The sequence below is a fragment of the Trichoderma harzianum genome, assembly GCF_003025095.1.
Source record: "Trichoderma harzianum CBS 226.95 unplaced genomic scaffold M431scaffold_2, whole genome shotgun sequence".
In the NCBI taxonomy this organism is placed as follows: Eukaryota; Fungi; Ascomycota; class Sordariomycetes; order Hypocreales; family Hypocreaceae; genus Trichoderma; species Trichoderma harzianum.
In genome coordinates, this window is record NW_020209250.1 from 3,379,182 (window position 1) to 3,398,611 (window position 19,430).

General features: G+C 50.0%; 9 protein-coding genes and 2 non-coding genes across 11 annotated transcripts; 5 read left to right on the plus strand and 6 right to left on the minus strand.

Moving 5' to 3' along the window:
- Positions 1-408: 408 nt before the first annotated feature.
- M431DRAFT_545211 (hypothetical protein) lies at positions 409-2,663 on the plus strand (the record flags this gene model as incomplete). The annotated part of the gene is made up of 2 exons (XM_024921174.1): positions 409-1,337; positions 1,385-2,663. The coding sequence occupies 2 exons, from the start codon at positions 409-411 to the stop codon at positions 2,505-2,507; spliced, it is 2,052 nt and encodes a 683-aa protein (XP_024779345.1). The 3' UTR covers positions 2,508-2,663.
- Positions 2,664-2,819: 156 nt separating this feature from the next.
- Positions 2,820-5,032, minus strand: M431DRAFT_2233 (hypothetical protein; the record flags this gene model as incomplete). The annotated part of the gene is made up of 2 exons (XM_024913579.1): positions 2,820-4,793; positions 4,850-5,032. The coding sequence occupies 2 exons, from the start codon at positions 5,030-5,032 to the stop codon at positions 2,820-2,822; spliced, it is 2,157 nt and encodes a 718-aa protein (XP_024779346.1).
- Positions 5,033-5,728: 696 nt separating this feature from the next.
- On the minus strand, positions 5,729-7,075 carry M431DRAFT_310993 (hypothetical protein). Its single transcript, XM_024914225.1, has 2 exons — positions 6,034-7,075; positions 5,729-5,806 (listed from the first exon to the last, which is right to left on the minus strand). Exon 1 carries the CDS (start codon positions 7,007-7,009, stop codon positions 6,071-6,073), a length of 939 nt encoding a protein of 312 aa, XP_024779347.1. The 5' UTR covers positions 7,010-7,075; the 3' UTR covers positions 5,729-5,806; positions 6,034-6,070.
- A 266-nt stretch (positions 7,076-7,341) lies between these two features.
- On the minus strand, positions 7,342-7,439 carry M431DRAFT_t36. The gene has a single exon. It is a non-coding gene; the product is annotated as a tRNA-Leu (tRNA).
- Positions 7,440-7,600: 161 nt separating this feature from the next.
- Positions 7,601-9,463, minus strand: M431DRAFT_108058 (hypothetical protein). Its single transcript, XM_024911664.1, has 2 exons — positions 9,204-9,463; positions 7,601-9,137 (listed from the first exon to the last, which is right to left on the minus strand). The coding sequence occupies exons 1-2, from the start codon at positions 9,421-9,423 to the stop codon at positions 7,702-7,704; spliced, it is 1,656 nt and encodes a 551-aa protein (XP_024779348.1). The 5' UTR covers positions 9,424-9,463; the 3' UTR covers positions 7,601-7,701.
- An 806-nt stretch (positions 9,464-10,269) lies between these two features.
- Positions 10,270-10,341, plus strand: M431DRAFT_t30. The gene has a single exon. It is a non-coding gene; the product is annotated as a tRNA-Gln (tRNA).
- A 743-nt stretch (positions 10,342-11,084) lies between these two features.
- Positions 11,085-11,825, plus strand: M431DRAFT_2236 (hypothetical protein; the record flags this gene model as incomplete). The annotated part of the gene is made up of 3 exons (XM_024913580.1): positions 11,085-11,567; positions 11,654-11,699; positions 11,776-11,825. 3 exons carry the CDS (start codon positions 11,085-11,087, stop codon positions 11,823-11,825), a joined length of 579 nt encoding a protein of 192 aa, XP_024779349.1.
- Positions 11,826-12,538: 713 nt separating this feature from the next.
- M431DRAFT_74869 (hypothetical protein) lies at positions 12,539-13,258 on the minus strand (the record flags this gene model as incomplete). Its single annotated transcript, XM_024922279.1, has 1 exon — positions 12,539-13,258. The coding sequence occupies one exon, from the start codon at positions 13,256-13,258 to the stop codon at positions 12,539-12,541; it is 720 nt and encodes a 239-aa protein (XP_024779350.1).
- Positions 13,259-14,481: 1,223 nt separating this feature from the next.
- On the plus strand, positions 14,482-15,261 carry M431DRAFT_491283 (hypothetical protein; the record flags this gene model as incomplete). Its single annotated transcript, XM_024916888.1, has 1 exon — positions 14,482-15,261. One exon carries the CDS (start codon positions 14,482-14,484, stop codon positions 15,259-15,261), a length of 780 nt encoding a protein of 259 aa, XP_024779351.1.
- Positions 15,262-15,496: 235 nt separating this feature from the next.
- M431DRAFT_491284 (hypothetical protein) lies at positions 15,497-16,495 on the minus strand (the record flags this gene model as incomplete). Its single annotated transcript, XM_024916889.1, has 2 exons — positions 15,497-16,400; positions 16,470-16,495. 2 exons carry the CDS (start codon positions 16,493-16,495, stop codon positions 15,497-15,499), a joined length of 930 nt encoding a protein of 309 aa, XP_024779352.1.
- A 1,178-nt stretch (positions 16,496-17,673) lies between these two features.
- On the plus strand, positions 17,674-18,206 carry M431DRAFT_73811 (hypothetical protein; the record flags this gene model as incomplete). The annotated part of the gene is made up of 2 exons (XM_024922162.1): positions 17,674-17,824; positions 17,905-18,206. 2 exons carry the CDS (start codon positions 17,674-17,676, stop codon positions 18,204-18,206), a joined length of 453 nt encoding a protein of 150 aa, XP_024779353.1.
- Positions 18,207-19,430: the final 1,224 nt, after the last annotated feature.

Genomic DNA, 19,430 nt, shown 5'->3' on the forward strand with positions numbered 1-19,430 from the left:
CTTTCCTCAGCTGTCGTATACAGAAGTGGCTTCTTCGCGACACCTTCTTGAATCGGTTAACATGGACTCTCTTAGCCGCTCTCGGCACTGCTGACGAGCCACACAAACAAAGAGGAACAAAGAGGTTGGTGCAAACCAGGCTTTCTTTCAGGCCTGGTGCTTTGTTGCATTGCAGACAAAGGCGAATTGTCCACTACAGACTTCTTTGAATGCTATCTATAACCATATTTTGCAGAATCTTTCATAACTATGAAAGTGGTGATCCACAACGGCGATTTTCACAAGACTCTTATCCCCTTACGAGTATATCCTGACCGCTAAATGCCTTGCCATCTTTCATGTTCACTCATATTTTGTGACCTGAAACTCGTTCCCTCTAATTCAAAATACCAGATGCAAAGTTACACTATGACGCTTCACAGACCGGGAGACTATACCGAGCCCTCATCTGGAACTGCGGCCAGCCCCTATATCTCTGGACGCACACTCATCGCCTGTCAAAACTGCGCAAGTGCAAAGACTGGCTGCGATAAAAAGATCCCTTGTTCTAGATGTATCGATAAAAACCTACAATGCACCGCCAGATATGCCCGACGAGCGTCCAAGGCTGCGATCCGGGCAGCACAAGCGACATCCTCATCGACAAAGAGTCCGTTAGCCGGCTTCTGCTTTGGGTCACAGCCATTTCAAAAGACTTCCTTTTCCTTTGATGTGGGCAACTATCCTGAAAACACTGCTCAAGATTCCTCACAGCGTATACGTGGAGATGCAGATCAACAAGATGATAGTCTTTGGGATATCCTCAACCCCCTTTCGCCATTATCTGGCTACTCTGTCACTGCTCCATCATTGGGTGGCAGCCCATCTTATTCATATAACCGGAATGCCTTTGAAAACAAACAAAACTCGCCCATTCCTATCTTTTCCGAATTTTCAACCAACCTTGACCTCCTTAACAACGACATCTCGATGAGGATACCGAAAAGCCATCGATACTATCCAGAGAACCTACTCAACGACCACAATAGCTCGCTTCCTCTCTTCGAGGTATCACACTTGCCGAAGATAAAAGATTATGCTAGTCTGGTCCACTCACCAGATGCTCGTGAAGACTACTCTAGCTTCTTAGGGGGCAGTCACAAATCCGGGCGCGACATCTGCAGCACTCCCAACCTGCCGCATTCACAAGAAGTCCCAAGTTTATCCAGTGCAAGGATTTGGATCAAAAAGCTTAGACAGAAGGGGCTATTTGATAGCCATGCTCCAGACTTTACTGTGGGCGAATCGATGCAGATGCATCAACCAAAGGCGAAAACCCGATACTCAACTCGCGATAGGTATGTCTTTATGGCAACTCGTGTGTCAGATGTTAACCATTACGCAGATTATTATATAACTGGGTCAACATGGATCACGAGCTGAGCCTCTTTCACGATACTGAGCAGACCATCTCCGCATGCGACCTGGAACGACCTCTCCCCGATCCCACGCTTCCATGGGACACGAAAACCCTCTCGCAGACTAGCGATTTATATCTTTTAGACGGTCTATATGACAACATTAAAACGGAAGAAGCACTCGACTTTGAGTTTCGTCCTACCTTGAATCAACTATTTAAAGACTTTCTTCACGGGACACTGTCAAAAACAATACAACCACGGCATCTCCAGCTTCTTCTTCATCCACTGCAAGCTTTAGTTCATCACTCGCAGAGTCTACTTTCTTGGGCAAAGCATAGCTATTCTCCAATATTATCCGACGCAGCGAATTCCACTCTACTGGAAACGCAAAGACTCCTCCAAGAGTGGCACAATCTAGCAATAGAATCCCATAACGAAAACCTCTATACTCAAGATACTACACCAGCTTTAATCTTATATCATTTCACATGCCTCAACCTTGTAGCCAACTTCGTCGACATCGAGCGGCTCGCCGACAGAGAGAGTCTCAGCATCAGCTTCTGGCAGCAATCTCTCCAAAACGAGAGAAGCATCTTCAACCGCCAAGACGCCATTTATCACTGCGGCCAAGCGCTCCGATACTTGCGTGCTATCAACGACGACATGCGCCCTTGGTGGTGGCCAACAGCCGTACATAGAGCAATCCTGACGCTCTGGGCGGCTTCTACTCTTGGATCCAGCCCAGGCCACGGAAAACCAGCGCCGTTCTCGCCAAAAGATCCCTGGCCACGCGATTCCATGGATGTAGACCCGAGAATGAACATGTCTGCTTCTCCTGAGCTCTCCATCGTCGTTATTGACAACATCGCTCCTGAAGATCCTGTTCTTAGCGATGCAAATTGGAGCGAGAGGCACATGCTCGTTCTCACCGGTCAAGACGAAGGGGTAGTGGTGTTGAGTGATGCGATGGGTATTCTTCACTATGGCGTTTCGCTCATCAATACGTGCCCAAGCTCAGTTGAAGGGGAGGCGGTGGTTACGAAACTTATGGATCTGGGACAAGCTTGGGAGGGAAATAAGAGCAGTCAGATGTACTACCAAGATTGATCATCTTTGTGCTTTTTGTTGTCGGCGCTTTTAGCATCAAGCACTACTTCTTCTCTTCAGCTGCTAAAGTTTGAACGAATTATATCTACAATGACCAGAGTAATATAATATATAATATTAAATCAGGGGTTTGTGGTATTCATATACTCCGTGGCTACCAATATTGTATATACCATGCTCAAATATCCATAAAAACGCCAATGGCAATGCTTCTCTCAACTCTAGACAGCATCAATAAAACGCCACTATCCAAATGTCAAAGATTGCCGCAGTATCGTCACATCATCACATCATGACACTCCCACCAGCCACTCACTCAACATTACCGGATATCAAACTCTGCAGCTCAAAAGGACTAAGTGTGCTCCTCCGCCTCGACGTAACCTTGGCCACCCTTCTGTCCCTCTTGCGTTTCTCCGGCTGCTGTGCTTCTGGCTGCGCAACTTCTCTCTTTGCCGGACTCAAGCCTCTCGCGCTATCAACCGCTGGAGCGCCCATCCTCGTCGGTGCCGACCTCGCCGATCCTTCAGCAGAGGCCACGGTAGGCTGTTGGACACCTTCCGTATTGTGGAGAGCCCTGAGCTTTGCACGGGCGCGGGCAGCATCAGCTTGTTTTTCTGCAGCAGCGAGCTTGGCAGCAATGGCAGTCTTAGATGGAGATGGAGGTTGAGGCCTCGCGCCATGTAGTCGCGGATGTGGTAAACGAACGGGCACACGGCGTGGTATTGAGCGTAGATGTCCCGTTCTTGAAGCAGTACCAACGGCGAGTCCGCTTCTCGAAGGAGCATGCTCTTCGGAACGGCTGTCCTCTCTCTTGCTAGTCTCCTTTTCATTATTTCCCAGTAGAGCTTCGTCCAGAGATGTCGTAGAACCCATACGGGTTTCCTCTGCGGGTTTGGCAGCCTTTGTAGGAACAGGTAGCTGCCGTTGGGCAGCAAGAGATCCGGTAACCCGGTCAAATGTCTGCTTGGCGGTATCGGTGTTGGCTGCTGCATCTGGCTGTTGTAGCCCCCTTACGGCGGAGGCAGTGTAAGTAAGCTTCTGCCGGAGTGTATTCTGCTGAGGGCCACGGTTGCCAGCCGAGGAAGAATTCTGAAGAGGGCGTGTCTGAGACTGCTCAGATTGCGACTCCAACTCCATAGATTGCCCCATATCGTCGGTTGCCATCGCGGCCTCTTCTGTCTCCGTTCTGTGGTCATTCGGCTCTTCAGTGTCACATTCCATAGCTACCACATCGTCGTCGTCGCCGTTATCGTCATTATCGTTATCATTGTCCCCGTTTTCTTCGCCGTCATTGCCGTCGCCAGAGAAGCCACTGAACTCGTCATCAGTATATCCATATAAATCTTCCTCGGGCTCTTCCTCCTCTTCAACGGCTGGTAGGACAGGCTCGCGAGCATATCTCGTTTCCTCGACACCAGAGACACGAACTGGGCTCAAGTGCAACCCCATCATAATATCCTCCTCTCCAATGGGCTTGCCGCTTGTCGCCATTCTCTTCCGCCAGCCATCCATCAGTTGGACAGTATCTTCCCATCGGCTCTCCATTTTGATCACGGCCTCTTTGAGTTGGTCGATCTGTTGCTCTCGCATCACGACTTCTTCGATTGGTACAAACGACGGATTCGTCAGGATGTTTCTCATGTGGTTCATCACAGCACCCAGCTCTGCTGCAATCTCCTCCCAGCCTTGAGGCTTGACCACTTCAGAGCCCTCTTTCCCTTCTCCGGTCCATCCACTCATTTCCTGCAATTGGTCCTTCGCTTGCCGCACTACTCCCAAGAGGACTTCATTTTCCTCACTCAGATTTTGTGCCAGACTCGCCAGAAAAGTATTCGTCTCGCTGCGCAAGGAGTAATCTTTGTCCTCAAGGTTTCTGCCACCCAAGGGTGATTTCCTCTCTTCATTATTCACCTCTCCCGTTACAGTAATTGACACGATTCCAGAGCCAGACCTTGTCCCTCTGGCACGGCCCGCCTCGCCAACCTGCTTCTTGAGGGTCTCGATTTGGCGATCGCGCCGCCGTATCTCGGTTGCGCATGATGCTCGCACCTGAGCGACTAATCCTTTCGTCTTTGCTAGTTCGTCTTTAAGTCCTTTCACGACAGACTCGGCCGACTTGAGCTGCGTCTGAAGTTTCGCCTCGGACGTCGCTGCGATGTCGCTCTTTCGCTGTGCCTCGGCACATTTCTCTTTTAATCGGGCAATGTCGTTTGTGTTTTTCAAGTTCTCTGCTCGAAGATTGATAACCGTTGCCGAGAAGGATTCGCGTTGCTCTGCGTCGCGCTGAGGAGGGGTCAGCTAATGTTTGCGCAAGGAAAAAGAAATACTGCAAAGCTTACATCCCGTCGAAGGATCAGATCGTTCAATAGGCCGATGACGCGGCTTGCATTGCGAGGATGTCCAAGTCCCCTCTCTCCAAAGTCTGCAAAATTAATGTCATGGCCATCTCTGATCAGACCTCTCGAAAGCAGCTGGTTGTTGATGTACAGCGAGGCGGTTCGAAGATTGTCCGTATCAATCATGGTGTGCCACAGCGGAGAGGCAAAACAGAGACGATTGAAAAATATGTGTATATATCGATCTTATCTCCAATTTTGCAGTGTCATGCTTCTTGTTCAAAGCTGCTATAGACACAAGCACTCGATGATGCGCTCCAGTATTGCTGTCTGTTATCGGAAGTTTTGGTTGCCAGGCGGAGAAAGTAAACAATGCCCAAGTTGCCGCGAGTGATTGGCTGACTAAGCGCGACTATCTGTGAACCAGATCGCCAGATAAGAATTCTACTATCAAGGCTACTTTATTACTTCTGATTCGACATCTCTTATTTTTATTTTTATTTTTTTTTTTTCCTTTTCTTATTTTTTGGAAGATCTTCTAAGGGCCAAAGACCATTATATCAGCCCCGCCTTAACAATGTACACTGAACAATCATGTATTGCTTCTGCTTTCAAATATTTGTATATGCGATAGGCAATTTTTTAAACGCCATAGTCGATCTGAGGATATCCAAAATGTTCCTTATTATCTATATACATTGGGGGTATCATTATCCACCTACGCTTCCGCGGCGCGATATCCTCATGATGAGCTTTGCTGCTGCATGAGCAGCCCGCAGCTCTCAACTTGTAAGTGAGTCTGATGGCAATCATCAAGATAGAGTAGGTAGATCCGATGCAATATTTGATGAAGTTGCATGATCCCAACAGGTGATAACAAGATCATATAATTGCTCCACGTATGCCTCGTTTTCTCTTCGCTTGTTCAACGCCATCATCAGACCGAAAACTCTACTGTTCCTGTGCATGGCATTAATACCATTTCTCATCCTCAGTCATCATATAAAGCACCATTGGTTATAACACAAGCTTCAGAAAAGTTTGAGAAGATTGTTTTACGCGGTTTTTGTCGACATTAGCCGAGCAGGGCTCAGGTTATCCCGAGCCCATTCCAGCCTCTCGATGGCCCCGCGTGCGTCATCATGCTTGAGGGCAAAGAAAAGTGAACAATGAAAAGTTCGACTTACTTCATTACACAGACAGTGTGTAACAGGCTCATCCATATCATGTTTCGGGCTTGAATTTTCCTCTCTTTTCCCGCATGGCATTGACCTTCTTCTTGTCTTCCTCGAAACGCTTCAGCAGTTCCGCCTGCTCTTGCTTCCGTCGTTCTCGCAGCTGGAATCGGTAAAAGTCCTTCATTTCCGACTTCTTCTTGGCCGCCTTTTCGATCATCTTTCGTCTAGCCTCCTCGGCTTCGAATTGGTTCGCAGGAGTACCCTTTCCACCACGAGTAACAGTAACGAAGCCATCTTCGTCAGGTTCGTTGCGTAGTCGCTTGCTGATCTCAGCAGCTTCCTTCTCCTTCCTGTTGAACACATTGAAGAATGCATGTGTAGCTTTTTGTATCTCGGCCTTATTGGCACGGCTAAGACGCAGATGGGAAGACACCCAAGGAGCTCCCAGTAGTGGAACATCGCCTGACAAGTGCTGTCCCCATACAGGATACTTTTTGGTCTTCTGGAGCTTTGTAATCGCTTTCAGGACGAGTTGCACACTCTTTTCATCGGCGAGCAACACAATCGCGGTACTGCTGCTTCGGTAAAGTCGGCGCGTCCAAATTTCCGGTAGCTGTGCAGCTTCTTCTTCCGCTTTTTCTTCTTCTTCCACATCACTTCTCTTCCGCTTGCGCGCAAGCGCAGCAGCCTTGACTGCTCTGGCAGGGTCAATGGCAACCGCAGCCTTGTCCTCTCCTTCAAATGTTATCGTCTCGAATCGTCCAGCACCGACGAGCGCGGTAAAAACGGCTCTAAAATGGGGTTCTGTGCTGTCTGCAGGAATATTCTTCAAAAAAAGACTGCGAGAATCATTCGCCGTAGGAATTTTGGGTGCATTCCTTCGTATCCGTACTTCGTGGAGAGCAGTCTCGTGGAATGAAGGCACTGGGGGCATCTGGATAGGAAGAATGGCGAATTGATCGCCGGCCGCATCTACGGGGACCATTTTGAGGCGATTATGGCCCCTGAAGGAGATGTGCGTGTTTATGAAAAGTGATTCGACTTTGCGTGTAGCAGCAGGACGAAGTTTTGTTTAGCAGCTCGACACTCTTGAAGTCTAGAGAAAAAAATGGCCCCACAGTCTGTATCGATACGGGTGGGTCAAATTGACACTCTGTGCAGAAAGGATTGGTTCTCCCATCTGAACAAACAAAGTGAGCGATGCAGCGAAAAAAAAAAACCGTCAACATGAAAAGAAATTCCCCATGACTCCTTTTAAAAGAACAAAGCTCATGATGCTATTATCGGCAAAAAAAGATGTTCAGAAACATCAAAAAATGACGAGAGTGGGACTCGAACCCACGCGGATTGCTCCACCAGGAATTGCTGTTAAGGTAGCCTTAACCTGACGCCATAACCAACTCGGCCATCTCGCCGTTCGATGATTTACGAATGGAATAACTGCATCAAGAGCCCTTCCACCGCCCAGGATGTTGAGTCCCGATTTTGCTATCCAGCATCCACATCGCAAATAATACTGAGTACTACCCAGACGACTACAGCTATAATAGTAAATACTAAAGATATATAACTTATAGGAGCAGTTACTAGATAAATGTAGAAATAGAAGCAGATATCTTAAAAAATTTGGTACTGCATATGCGTAACACCCTTACACGAAGACACCCTTCCTAACGTCTAAACTTCAATTGCAATCCTTCCAACACCACGGCTCACACACGTCAACATGCAAGATTCTTTCTCATCCGGCATGAGTGCCGAGCCTCGATGAATCACCTCTCCGCTCTTGAGAGTAACCTTACAGGTACCGCAATTACCCACCTCGCAGCTCGAAGGAATATCTCCAAATTCGCGCTGAAGGACCTCCAAGAGACTCTCCTCTTCACCCACTTTGACAACCTTGTTCTGCCTATTCACAACTTCTGCCTCGAAAGGATCTCCGGTTGTGTCGGCGGAAAAGGCCTCAAAGTGTATCTCTTGGGGAGGGATGGAAGCCTCTTCGGCAGCAGCTTTGGCGGCTTCCATCATACGGTTGGGTCCGCAAACGTACAGGAAGCTGTTCCAGGGCATAGTCTTCATGATGTTATTGATATCCATCCGCTGGTCTTTCGACTTGTCATATATGATGACTCTCTCTCCGTACGACTCCAGTTGCTCTCGAAAGGGGACATCATCCGAGGATCGTACCGCATAGTGAAGTTGAAAGCTCCAGTTAATAGAGTCATACATCTTCATGAGTTCCAAAAAGGCCGTGATGCCAATCCCTCCAGCTATAAAAACGTGGTTGCTTGCTGCACTGACTGGTCCGTTGACATCGCTCGTCACACCACCCACTTCAATGCTATCTCCGACTTTGACAGACTCGTGGATATAACGCGAGCCGCCTCGGCTGTTTTCGTCGAGAGCAATACCAAACTCCAGTCTTCTGGCCGATTCAGTTTTCTTGCCGCTATTTGACACGACGGAATACGTCCTCACAAGTCCGTTAGGAAGCCTCAGTTTGGCATGAGCCGCCGATGGAAAGCCGTCAGATTGGGGCTTAGCAGGAGCCTCAATGGCCAGCCAAACGGTCCTTGGCGTCTCCATCTTCCGGCTGACCACTTTGTAAGTTTCCCAGGGTTCTTCTTTTTTCTGCTGCTTCCGTTTTTGTGCCTTGGCCACGCGTTTCTTGAATTGGCCGCGGGCCTCGTTGCCCAGAGCCTCGATCTCTGCCAGCTTCTCATTCATTTCATCATTGTCAGTCACGCGGTGTAGATATTCCTGCACGCGCTCAATTGTCCACTCGGGCCATTTCCTCTCAACCAGCTTCAACTCATCGCCAGTACTAACGTTGCCCTCACGGAGGACCCGATAGTACCATCCAGTACGGCTAGTCTTATAAGTTTCAGGGGCGAAGTTCTTCAATGAGAAGCGGTGGTTGAGTTTGAAACACGGTTGCCGCGGAAGGGATACCTGGAGGACCACTTCAGGACCAACAGATATAACGTCTCCTATGCAAACATTTCGCTCGTTCATGTGCGCTGTGACAAAGTTCTCTCCGAAGCCTCCTGGGACAAATTTGTCCACACGTTCGGGATAAGATTCCTGCCAGGATGGATAATGCGAGGAGCAGTCTAATAAAAGCAAGGACGGTCATTAGTTTGATCTGCAGTTCATAGCATTCATTGCGGAATGCCTACATCCAAGAATTGCCTTGTCCAGACCACCATGAAATGTAAGATCGTGCCAATCCCCTTCCAGTCCCAGCTTGTCGACTTTCATCGAGACAGTGCGAAGCTCCTTGTCAATGCCAGACATGATGGCCAAGCCCGGCATTCGCTTCATTCCGGACGTGCGGATTTCGATAAGCCGGTCGGCCTCGAAAGGCGCCGCAAGATCATCAAAATAAGAGCTCTTCATTTTAATTTCTATAATTATTGTCGAGGAGAGCGGCGGGAGAATAAGTTGGGAGGAGAGAGATCTAATAAAGGTGCAAGTGCGAATCCTGCTGAAAGCTATGCGCCTTACACGGTTGTTGTATACAGTTTGCACACTGTTGGCTGGTCTCGCTCGCTCTGAGTCAGAATAGGCAAGTTGTAGCGACAGCGCAACGCGATTGCGACCAATGGGTTCCTTTTTAAATCCGATTTCTTAGATCCGATGTATCGTCTTTGACTAATTCAAACATATGTATCTAATGATTATTTACAATCTTTAGATAACAGTCGTCTATATCATCTACACACCCAAAGTGTCCTCCTGGTCGTTCACGGATAGAATCCTCCATCGACGCACTGTGCTGAATCTTTCCGGTTAGACTCCCGAGCAACTCTTATCCACCATGCAATGTAGCATCGAGCATTATACAAATCAGGTCAAGCATGCGTGAAACCGGGCACATATACAGGCAGACAATGTTTTTCTAACATTTTCCCCTTTCAATCAACTTATACGCTGCCGCTGACACAACTGAGTGCCAGTCCAGGGATCACGGTCAATGCACGGCAACAATACAGGTTTGTCTCAGTGTCTACAGAACACAGCTCAAAGCAATGCACAATTCCCATTCTTATTTCAATGATGCGAAATCTTCATAAAAAGATGAATCGACCAGCGAACAAATTCTTTCAGCCATATTTGAAATCCGGTTCACGCAGCGTCGACATTTCCGCGGAGTCGCGAAGTTACCCTAGAGTGAAAAGAAAAGATTGTAGGGGCAAAGGTTTATAATGCTAAATACGGGAAATTTGACCAATGAACCTTCATGGTTCTGTGGTCTAACGGTTATGACTCCGGATTTTGATTCCGGCAGCGAGGGTTCGACTCCCTCCAGAACCTGTTTCAGGTTTTTTTTTTTTTCTCTTTTGCCCTTTGCCTGTTGGCTGGAATTTGATCTGTGCTTATGCCGCGCGAATCCACTTGGGCAGTATTAGGCTCGTTGTGGCCTGCTCTTTTGGCACAGAAGTGGCATTTGGAGATCTGCATCATGCTTCTTAGGTGCCTGGGAATATGGGCGATTTACACAAGCTGGGCTTTGCGTCCTCCGATTTTCGCATCAAATATCCTTAAATGCCAGGACCCTGAGTACAGGTAGACTCATCTATGCTTTTTGAAGTTGAGTCAATCATAAGCAACCAGTCAGCAACCTGTGGTCCTTTTCTAGGAGTGCAGCGCGTGAAGAGAAAAATCTCCCTCCATTTGCTTCAGACTCATAAGAATGAACCAGTCACCTCGTAATTCCGAATATTGTAAATAGCTAGGATATCTGATGACTCCAAGCAGAGTTGAGTCAGTGTTATCAACCTATTTCACAGCTTGTAGCACTCATAAATATTCATCCTGACCCCAGTCCCCATGCCCCTGCTCTGCTCTGTCATGGAAGAAGCAATTGCCGGTTTTCGGCCCCGATGTGGACTGCGGGTCGGGAAGTGACTCCGGTACCCCGCGCGTTTCTACCGAATCCGCCCGGTATCCCCCCCCGGACCTTGAGATATATATGCAGAACGTGAACAATCAACAGCATCATTCTCGTTCATTTCCTTTTAAAACCAAACAGTTAAACACCTAGACATCACATCATCATGCGTCTCCCTTACGTCGCCGATCCTCCCCCGGTGCAAACCGAACAAGACGCCGCCATCGTGCAGCGCATCCGAGACCGTCGCGCCCCTCGCCCTCTCCAAGCCCTGGATCTAACCCTTCTGCACTCACCCAACGTAGCAGACGGCTGGAACTCATTCCTCGGCGCCGTCCGCACCAAGACCTCTCTCACCGACGATGTGCGTGAGCTGGCTATTTCGCGCGTTGCCGTGTGCAACAAGGCGTGGTATGAATGGGGCCACCACGCGCCCCTGGCCATTAAAGGCGGCGTGAGCGAGGACGCCATGGAAACTGTCAAGAGAGACTCGTTGGGGGAGAGGCCGGAGGGGCTGTTGAGCGAGAAGCAGTGGGCGGCGCTGGTGTATGCGGATGAAATGACCAAGAATGTGCAAGTCGCGGACGAGACATTTGCGGCGTTGAAGCAGCACTTTAACGACCAGGAGGTTGTAGAGATAACGGCGACGGTAAGATTCCTTTACTTGCATTTTCCCGCGGCTGACGAAACTGTACATTTCGATGAATTACTGACAACGGAATATTGGCATTACAGGTCGCTGCTTACAACTGCGTGAGCAGATTCTTGGTCGCTCTGGATGGTAGGTGAAGTTGAAGCTCATTTTCTAATTTTCATTTATTTTGACTCTGTTTGCCAATTTCTAACTTTGCATACAGTGGGTGAGAAGAATGGTACTGGCCCAGGTGCTGCTTTATCTGCTCATTGATAGGAATGTGCCTCGGAGACAGTACTCATTGTGGATTCAAAACAGGAAAAGGCAAAGGGAAGGAAATAGAGCAAGCGTAGAGCTGAATGATAATGATTGTAAAAGGTTGCATAGAAGAAAAGAAAGTGATTAACTGTGATAGAGGTAAAAGTTGGACAGGGAGAAGCTGCGTGAGCAATCTTGGTGAAATGAAAGGAAAGTGGAATAAATGGGGTATCCTATCTAAGAACAAAGTGTGATGTGATGTGGTTGAATAAGAGAAAAGCAGAAAAAATCACCAAAAGACCTGTAGTCCACCGCCCATATCCGTATCCCATCCGAATCCCAACCATATCCGCGCGCGCCATAAAAAAGGAAATCAATTCGTGCCTCGTAAACCTAACTCTTTTTCTTCTCTCATACGTCGTAAAGTAAAGCTAGCCGTCGAACACTTGTTCTAGCTTATCAAACTGTCTCTCTTTATTCGTTCTCATTGCTGGTGGTGTCGTGTAAGATTCGTAACGAAAGTCATGGCCATGTCATCGTAAACTTCTACTGTCTGCATGCCGTTGAGTTGCGTGTGTAGGTATGTTAAATCATAACCGGCTGATCTCGATAGGAACCGGATATGTAATAAATCAAAGTAATAAAAAAGGGAGGAAGTGAAGAAACAGTAAGGGAACAGGATCGGCCAACAAAGCAAGAAAAACCAAGGTTGATGCTAGGTTTTGCTTTTAGGGTGACGAGTCTTCCATGAGCTTTTCGATGGAGGCGTGTCGTGCCCGCATCCGCGGCGACATCTGCAACTCCTGGACGACTCCAGCCCAGCCACTGCGCTGGGGTGTCTCAACATGCTCGTTGTGGCCGATGGCCTGCGTGGTAAGTCTTCGGGTAGGCGTACGCCGGTGTAGATCATCAAACGACTTCTTTGCCGAGGGTCTGGTGGGTGTTGTGTAAGTGGTCTTGTCCGGCAACTGCTTGGGCAGCGGTGGCGGAGGCGGCGGCTGCTTTTCTGCGATTGAGGTTATAATGCCTAGATAGACCATCATGAAGCGCATGCGCAGCGTTTCCAGTCGCCTCATTCTCTCCTCCAGCTGTGAGCGTTTCGACGCCCACATGAGCCTTGAGCTGGTCCGCAGCGTGGTTGCGCCCTCCTCGAGGACCAGGCAGCTCAGCTCATCGCGCAAGTCATCACCGATTTTCTGGATTTCCCTCAGCAGGCGGTTAAGGCGGATCTTATCCTCGAGGCGCTGGACCTTGGAGACGTCCCGGTCGTAACCTTCGTTCTCCTCGATGGAAAAGTCAAGAGTGTCAATAAAGCTAGCCACCTCCTGCGGCGCAACCTTGTATGCCGCCCAGTACGAGTTCGCAGTCTGTGCGATCATCACGATGGACATGCCAGTGGCGGTGGTGGCCAAGAGGTAGGCCCACTGGAGCCAGCCTGAGTCGGCCATTATGCAGCGGAGGGCAACGAAGCACAAGTCGTGATGTCGTCCTGGGAGGGCAAAGGCATGGTCCGGCGGGAGGAGGCGGGAGCTTTGGTGGTTGACAAGGAGGAGGAGAGAGAGGAGAGAAGAGGAAGAAAAAGAAGAAGAAAAGGGAAGAGAGAAGAAAGAATCAAAAGGAAAAAAAAGAATCACCAGCTAATGCGGCGAAACGGATTGCGATATTACGTAGTGGAGGAGGAGGAGGAGCCCTGATCCAAGCCCTGATTGGGCTGGTGTGGCAGCAGAGAGGTAATAATAATGCCAACAACTCTCTCTTTTAGAACCAAACCAAGGCATGCGTGCAAGCATCGTGGGCTAAAAAGCCGAGGGAGGAGAAGCAGGTAGACTCATAGTGCTACTAGCGAAAGAGCAGATACTGTGTGTGTGTCGGGCTCTGGGAGCGCACAGAGGCGAAGCAAGCAAGCAAGCAAACATGACGGATTCCGGATTCCGCACTCGCCTGCGTCAGCCCCTGCAAGGGCATCAGCTAGACTCAGCTATGACGACGGGGAAGAAATTCGTTGGGGAAGGGTTAAGACTGGAGGAGTCACATGGATTTCTGTCGTACGGCATTCTCATGACACGGGAGTCCGAGAGTGCTGCTGTAAAGTACAAGTACCTAATTTCACTGCAGATATCGTACCTGAGGCATCAAGACCACCATCTAATCTGCTTTACACCGGGAGGCCGATCGAATACATTATGTGTCGATAGTTTTCTTCCAGAAACATCATCCCAAACCGGTCTCATCATCTCTCCCCTGCTGATTCCCAAAAAAAGCAGCCCTGCAGAAACGGGACCCAGTCCAGCCCACAAATGGCAGACTGTCCAGTGACTTGTGCTTCCATCGTCTTCCTTGTCCTGCATATCGGCCTCTTTTTACGCTTGACTGCTGCGCCGGTTGCTGGCGGGCGTCGATCCCCAACCAATGGCACCGGCAATCCCTCGCTGTCAACCCCACTACAGCGCGTAGTACCTTTTTTTCTCTTTTTTTTCTTTGCCAGACCTTGCTGCAGGAAAAAAGGGCCGTGACTGCGGTTAAGCACTTTGCGATGACCTGCAGAGTGCATCGCAGCGGTCCAACCCCGAAGCAGAACTTGTTTCGTCCATCTGTAGATTTCTGTTATCTTATCCGGGATTGTGCCTAAACCAAATTTCTCTCCTCCGCCCTCCCACCAAAATCTCCAACCATGGCGGCCACCGCCTCGGAAGCTGTGGTGCATGAATTTCCACTGCCCGCGATTCTCACCAACCCCGCGTCGACCCCGCCAACGCTCATCACTCAAGGCGCCGAAGGTCGGCTCTACAAGACGACATACCTGCTGCCCAGCATCCCCTGCGCCCTAAAGTACCGGCCGCCGAAGCCATGGCGACACCCGATCCTTGACCAGCGCTTGACAAGGCACCGCATCCTGTCTGAGGCTCGGATTCTCTCCAAGTGTCGCAGAGATGGCCTCCGTGTTCCTGATGTCTATGCTCTGGACGAGTCGGCGGGGTGGCTGATGTTGGAATGGGTTCAGGGCACACCTGTGCGAGTGAACATCAACCAGAGGCTGGGGAATAGGACGGAGGGCATTGAAGACGATGAGGAGCTCAAGGGTTTGATGCGAAGAATCGGCGCAGCTGTGGGCAAGATGCACAGCATCGGCATCATCCACGGCGACCTGACGACGAGCAACATGATGCTGAACCCTCCTGCGGGTCAGGCCGAAACCGACAACGTGAGCGGACTTGAGGGGGAGATTGTCATTATCGACCTTGGACTCGCCAGTGGAGGAGTACACGATGAAGATCGGGCCGTCGACCTGTACGTCCTTGAGCGTGCCTTTGGCAGCACGCACCCTCGTGCTGAATGTGTATTTGGCGAGGTCCTGGATGCATACAAAAAGTCTTTCAAGCAGGCTGGCGTGGCCCTCAAGAAGCTAGAAGAAGTGAGAATGAGGGGCCGCAAGAGAAGCATGCTCGGTTAGAACGTGACATGAGACAAGCAAAGACAAGAAAAAAGAAAAAGAGAAAAAATTCTTTATTCTCTGTTCTTTCTCAGTAGCAAGAGAAAGAAGGGAGGAGATTATGTGACATAGCTCCCTGTAATGATGCCCGCTATATGATATCCCAATGGACAGACCAAATCAAACAAATAATAAATATCGCTTTTAGTGACAAAAGAAACATGATGGCCAAAAAATCCCGACACAATCCACCCGTTTACTGAAGCTCAGCTCCCGCAAAGTAGCCCTTGTTTTCGATGACACCGCGGTCCTTGACAAATGCCACATATCGAACAACCCATTGAGGAGAGAGCTCGCCCTCGAGACCAGCACCGCCATGAGCAGCATCTGCCAGCACTCCAGCTCCCCGGGGTCCGTGGCCGAGCAGCTCTCGCAATGTGCCACGAGGAAGGATATCGGTGCAGTCAGTGTGGACGTTCAATTCTATGCCCTCTTCCTCTGCTAGTTTCTGGAGGGGCGCGGGGACGTTGCAGCAGTCCTGGAGGTTGACCTGGTCGACACTTGGGTGGATCGACGTGCGCTCGATAAAGGCACGAAGCTTCTCGGTGCCAAACTCAGCAACACCGAGTCGCTTGGCAAGCCCCTGTTTGTGAAAGTCTTCAAAAACCTTCCATGATGCCAGTTCCTCTTCCAGGTTGCCCTGCTGGGCGTTGATGCGCTCGGCTTCCTTTTCGCATGTGCCCTCAAACGACATTCCGGGGAATGAGACGATGAGAAGGTCGATTGCTTGGATGTTGAGCTCCTTGCGAACCAAATCGAGTGCTTCGCGCGCATACTGCTCTCGCGCCGAAACTGATGTGCCGGGGAGGAGGAACAGCTTGACGGTGATCTCGTAGTCGCTAGCCTCCTCGCGCAGACCGGCCGCTTGCCAGTTGATTCTGGGAATGTAGAGAGTCTTGTCGTCCAGCTCCGTCCACACCTCCACGGGCGTCTGAGGGGGTGAGGGTAAAGTGTTGGAGCCGTTGGCGGGCGACGCATCAATCGCATAGTCTAGCCGCGTGGAAACGAAGTTATCTCGGAGAGAGTTGACGAGCTCTTGGTTCGATTTGGAGTTGCCGCCGCCTTTGCGAATGATGGATGGGCCGCCGGACATGACATTGCTGCCATGGCGTAGGTTGTTAGCGGGAGCATGTTAGAGAGAGTGTCTTAGACCTGAAGGAAGGACAAACCCCGTGGAGAGAATGATCTTGGTCATTGTGATGTTGGTTTGGGATCCTAGATATCTGCAATGGGATAGAGCCTAGGGCGGAAGACTTGAAGAATAAAAAACGAGGGAAGATAAGAAGATGGGAAGATAAGAGGCCGACCTTGGTTCGATAGTGCTCTATAAGGCAAAAGCAATCAACCCGGTTCTCGGCATATGCGAGCAATAACTTTTTTTTTCTTTCACAAAAATGCCTAACTAAATGTGATGGTAATATCCCGTAGTCCTACTCCAGATGGCGCTTGTGGCGGTTCATAGCACGCATTACTAATGAGGGTTGCTGAGTGGATATTGGGGGGATGCGGCCTCGGCGATAGAATTTGTAAACAGATGGTATAAGCTATCTATTCTGACACGAAATGGACCTCTTCTTGATAGTTTTACCGATACTGAAGAGGCTGCTTGAGGTGGGGGAAGATGTATGTGTGCCGCTCTCTACAGCCGGACTTTTCGTGGGATGATTTATATGTGAACTGGTGACGACCTAGAAAACGAGAGAATCTCTCCACTTTTGGTCTCGTTGTTTTTCAGTTTCCTCATGTTTCTCCGTATAGATAATATCACTGGCTCAAATGGACTTTTGCGGAATAATATGTAGCGAGGACCCTGTAAGGGAAAATACACGGGCACGTCATGGAATCAACTGAACCCTCAGAGGCCACGCGGGGTTGAGCCTTCAATGTAGCCAATCTGGTCCGGGCCCTAAAAACGCAGGGCTCTCTAGCGCTATTATCGTCCGTCAAGCGCTGAAGGTTCGCGGTGACAAAGAGAGGGGCACAAGGTACGGCCCAGACCAGCGGAAAACGGGGCACGGAGCAAGGTACCGGAGTACGTACAGCCTGTTCTCCCGTCCAACTGGAAAGCACGCGCTACTGCCTCGTCACCGACCTGGCAAACTTACCTGGTCCGAACAAGAGACGCCAGCTCAAGTCTATTCAAACCACATCTCGCCTCTGTCACCTTGTCGCGGGTGATGTGAGAGAGCCCGTCACAATGGCGATTCAGTGCGTACCGTCTCTGCTGCTGCTGCGGCGCCCGTCAGAATGATGCTGACTGGCATCTCTCTCTAGCTATCTGATTCTGTTGTCCCGTCAGGGGAAAGTGGTGCGTAGCTCCTCGTCGCTCTCGTTGCTGCCGGTGCTGTTGAATGGCGGTGGAATATGCCACGAATGTCTCTTGCTGACCGACTATCTCCCCATCAGCGTCTTGCAAAGTGGTTCACCACGCTGTCCCCCAAGGACAAGGCCAAGATTGTCAAGGACGTCTCACAGCTGGTCCTCGCTCGAAGAACACGCATGTGCAACTTTTTGGAGTACAAAGGTACGTGATGAATGTCAAACCCCATTCATTGCCTCGTTGCCCATGACAAGTTTAGCTAACGAATATCTGTCATCTACCAGACACCAAAATTGTATATCGACGATACGCCTCGCTCTTCTTTATTGCGGGATGCTCCTCCGAGGACAACGAGCTGATTACGCTTGAAATCATCCACCGATACGTCGAGCAGATGGACAAGTACTACGGCAACGTGTGCGAGCTCGACATCATCTTTTCCTTCACCAAGGCGTACTACATCCTAGACGAGCTACTTCTTGCCGGAGAGCTACAGGAGAGCAGCAAAAAGAACGTGCTGCGCTGTATCGGACAGCAGGATTCACTCGAAGACATGGAGGTAAGTGCTATGCACAGTTCATTCTGACGGCCGCATCGCATCGACCCTTGCTTGGCCCTTCCCCTCGCGTGATGCGTTTCCGCCGCCTCGTTCCGGTTAAGGCTATGCGACTTTGACACAGCTGACACCGAATTTCCTCAACGCAAAAGGTCGAAGACGAGGTCACCAAGATCCTATAAATTGCGCGCATACGACATTGAGTACTCAAGCGCGCAGCCTTTGGACGAGCGATTCGTTTTCCACCGACCGGCCCGTCATCACCACCTACCACACAAGGACATGCCCCTATCGTCCCACCAGCTTCTTGGAGTCGTCGAGGCGCAAGAGTTGAGATGGATTTGATAGTTAACAATTGGTGCAGCAGGCCGAGCAAATCACAGAGAAGCTTCGCGAAGTGGGGATTCTTTGATACACAAGCCTCAGGATACTGAGCATCTCTTCGATGGGAAGAGAGGACATACTGGGGAGAAGGGGATAGGGATGTGGACGTGGATGTGCTGGGAGAGAGAATATGGCGTCATTTTTCTTTGTGTGTATAGATCTTGGAGGATGGAAAACCATCCTCTCCCGTGTCAAGAGAAAACAGAGGCATCAGGGGAACGGTCTCCAAAGTCGGCGGACGTGTTGCCGTCATTCATGAACAAGGGCCATGAGTTGGCCATTTGGTTGAGGTGTGAATCTAATATACCAGGAGACGAGAAGAAGGAGCAACAACGTCGAAACCAATTCAAGAACATTTCCACATCGTCCACATCGTCATTGATTCCAATCCAGTCCACTTACTGCACAGTCTCGTCTCATCTCGTCTCTCGTTCCGGCCTCCCGCATCACATCGTCTTGTCATTGTCGCGCGTGGCAGCTCCATGCATCGTTATTCGTTGCACTACCAAAACTGACACCAGCAAATGGGCTCGCACGAACCGCCCACTCTGCCAACTTGGCCCCCTCTTTTCCCGCACCATGACTAGCAGTAGCTGAGTCTTGTTGTGGTGGTGCAGGTCTTGGTCGTCTTACTATCCAGGCCATCTGGCCATTTGCCGGGCGCAGCCGACGCGGCGATCGGATTCGGAACTATAAGGAGAAGCGCCAAAAACCCACCGACTCTCTGGCTTGAGGAACGTGGGCTATGCACGGAATGGCGATTGACGTTCTAACTTTGCTCTGGCTTGTCTTGCTTCCGATCAACAGCACGACGTGGGAGTTTGAAAACGCCGCCGGCAGAGAAACCTGCTGAGGGCAACATCCATGGAT

What these genes read in the sequence shown, in the direction of transcription:
- M431DRAFT_310993 (XM_024914225.1), bottom strand. Translation starts at nt 7,009, where the DNA reads ATGGTCCCCGTAGATGCGGCCGGCGATCAATTCGCCATTCTTCCTATC.
- M431DRAFT_108058 (XM_024911664.1), bottom strand. Translation starts at nt 9,423, where the DNA reads ATGAAGAGCTCTTATTTTGATGATCTTGCGGCGCCTTTCGAGGCCGAC. An exon ending in GGACAAGGCAATTCTTGGAT is followed by an intron (nt 9,138 to 9,203) that starts GTAGGCATTCCG and finishes TGCTTTTATTAG; the next exon opens with ACTGCTCCTCGCATTATCCA.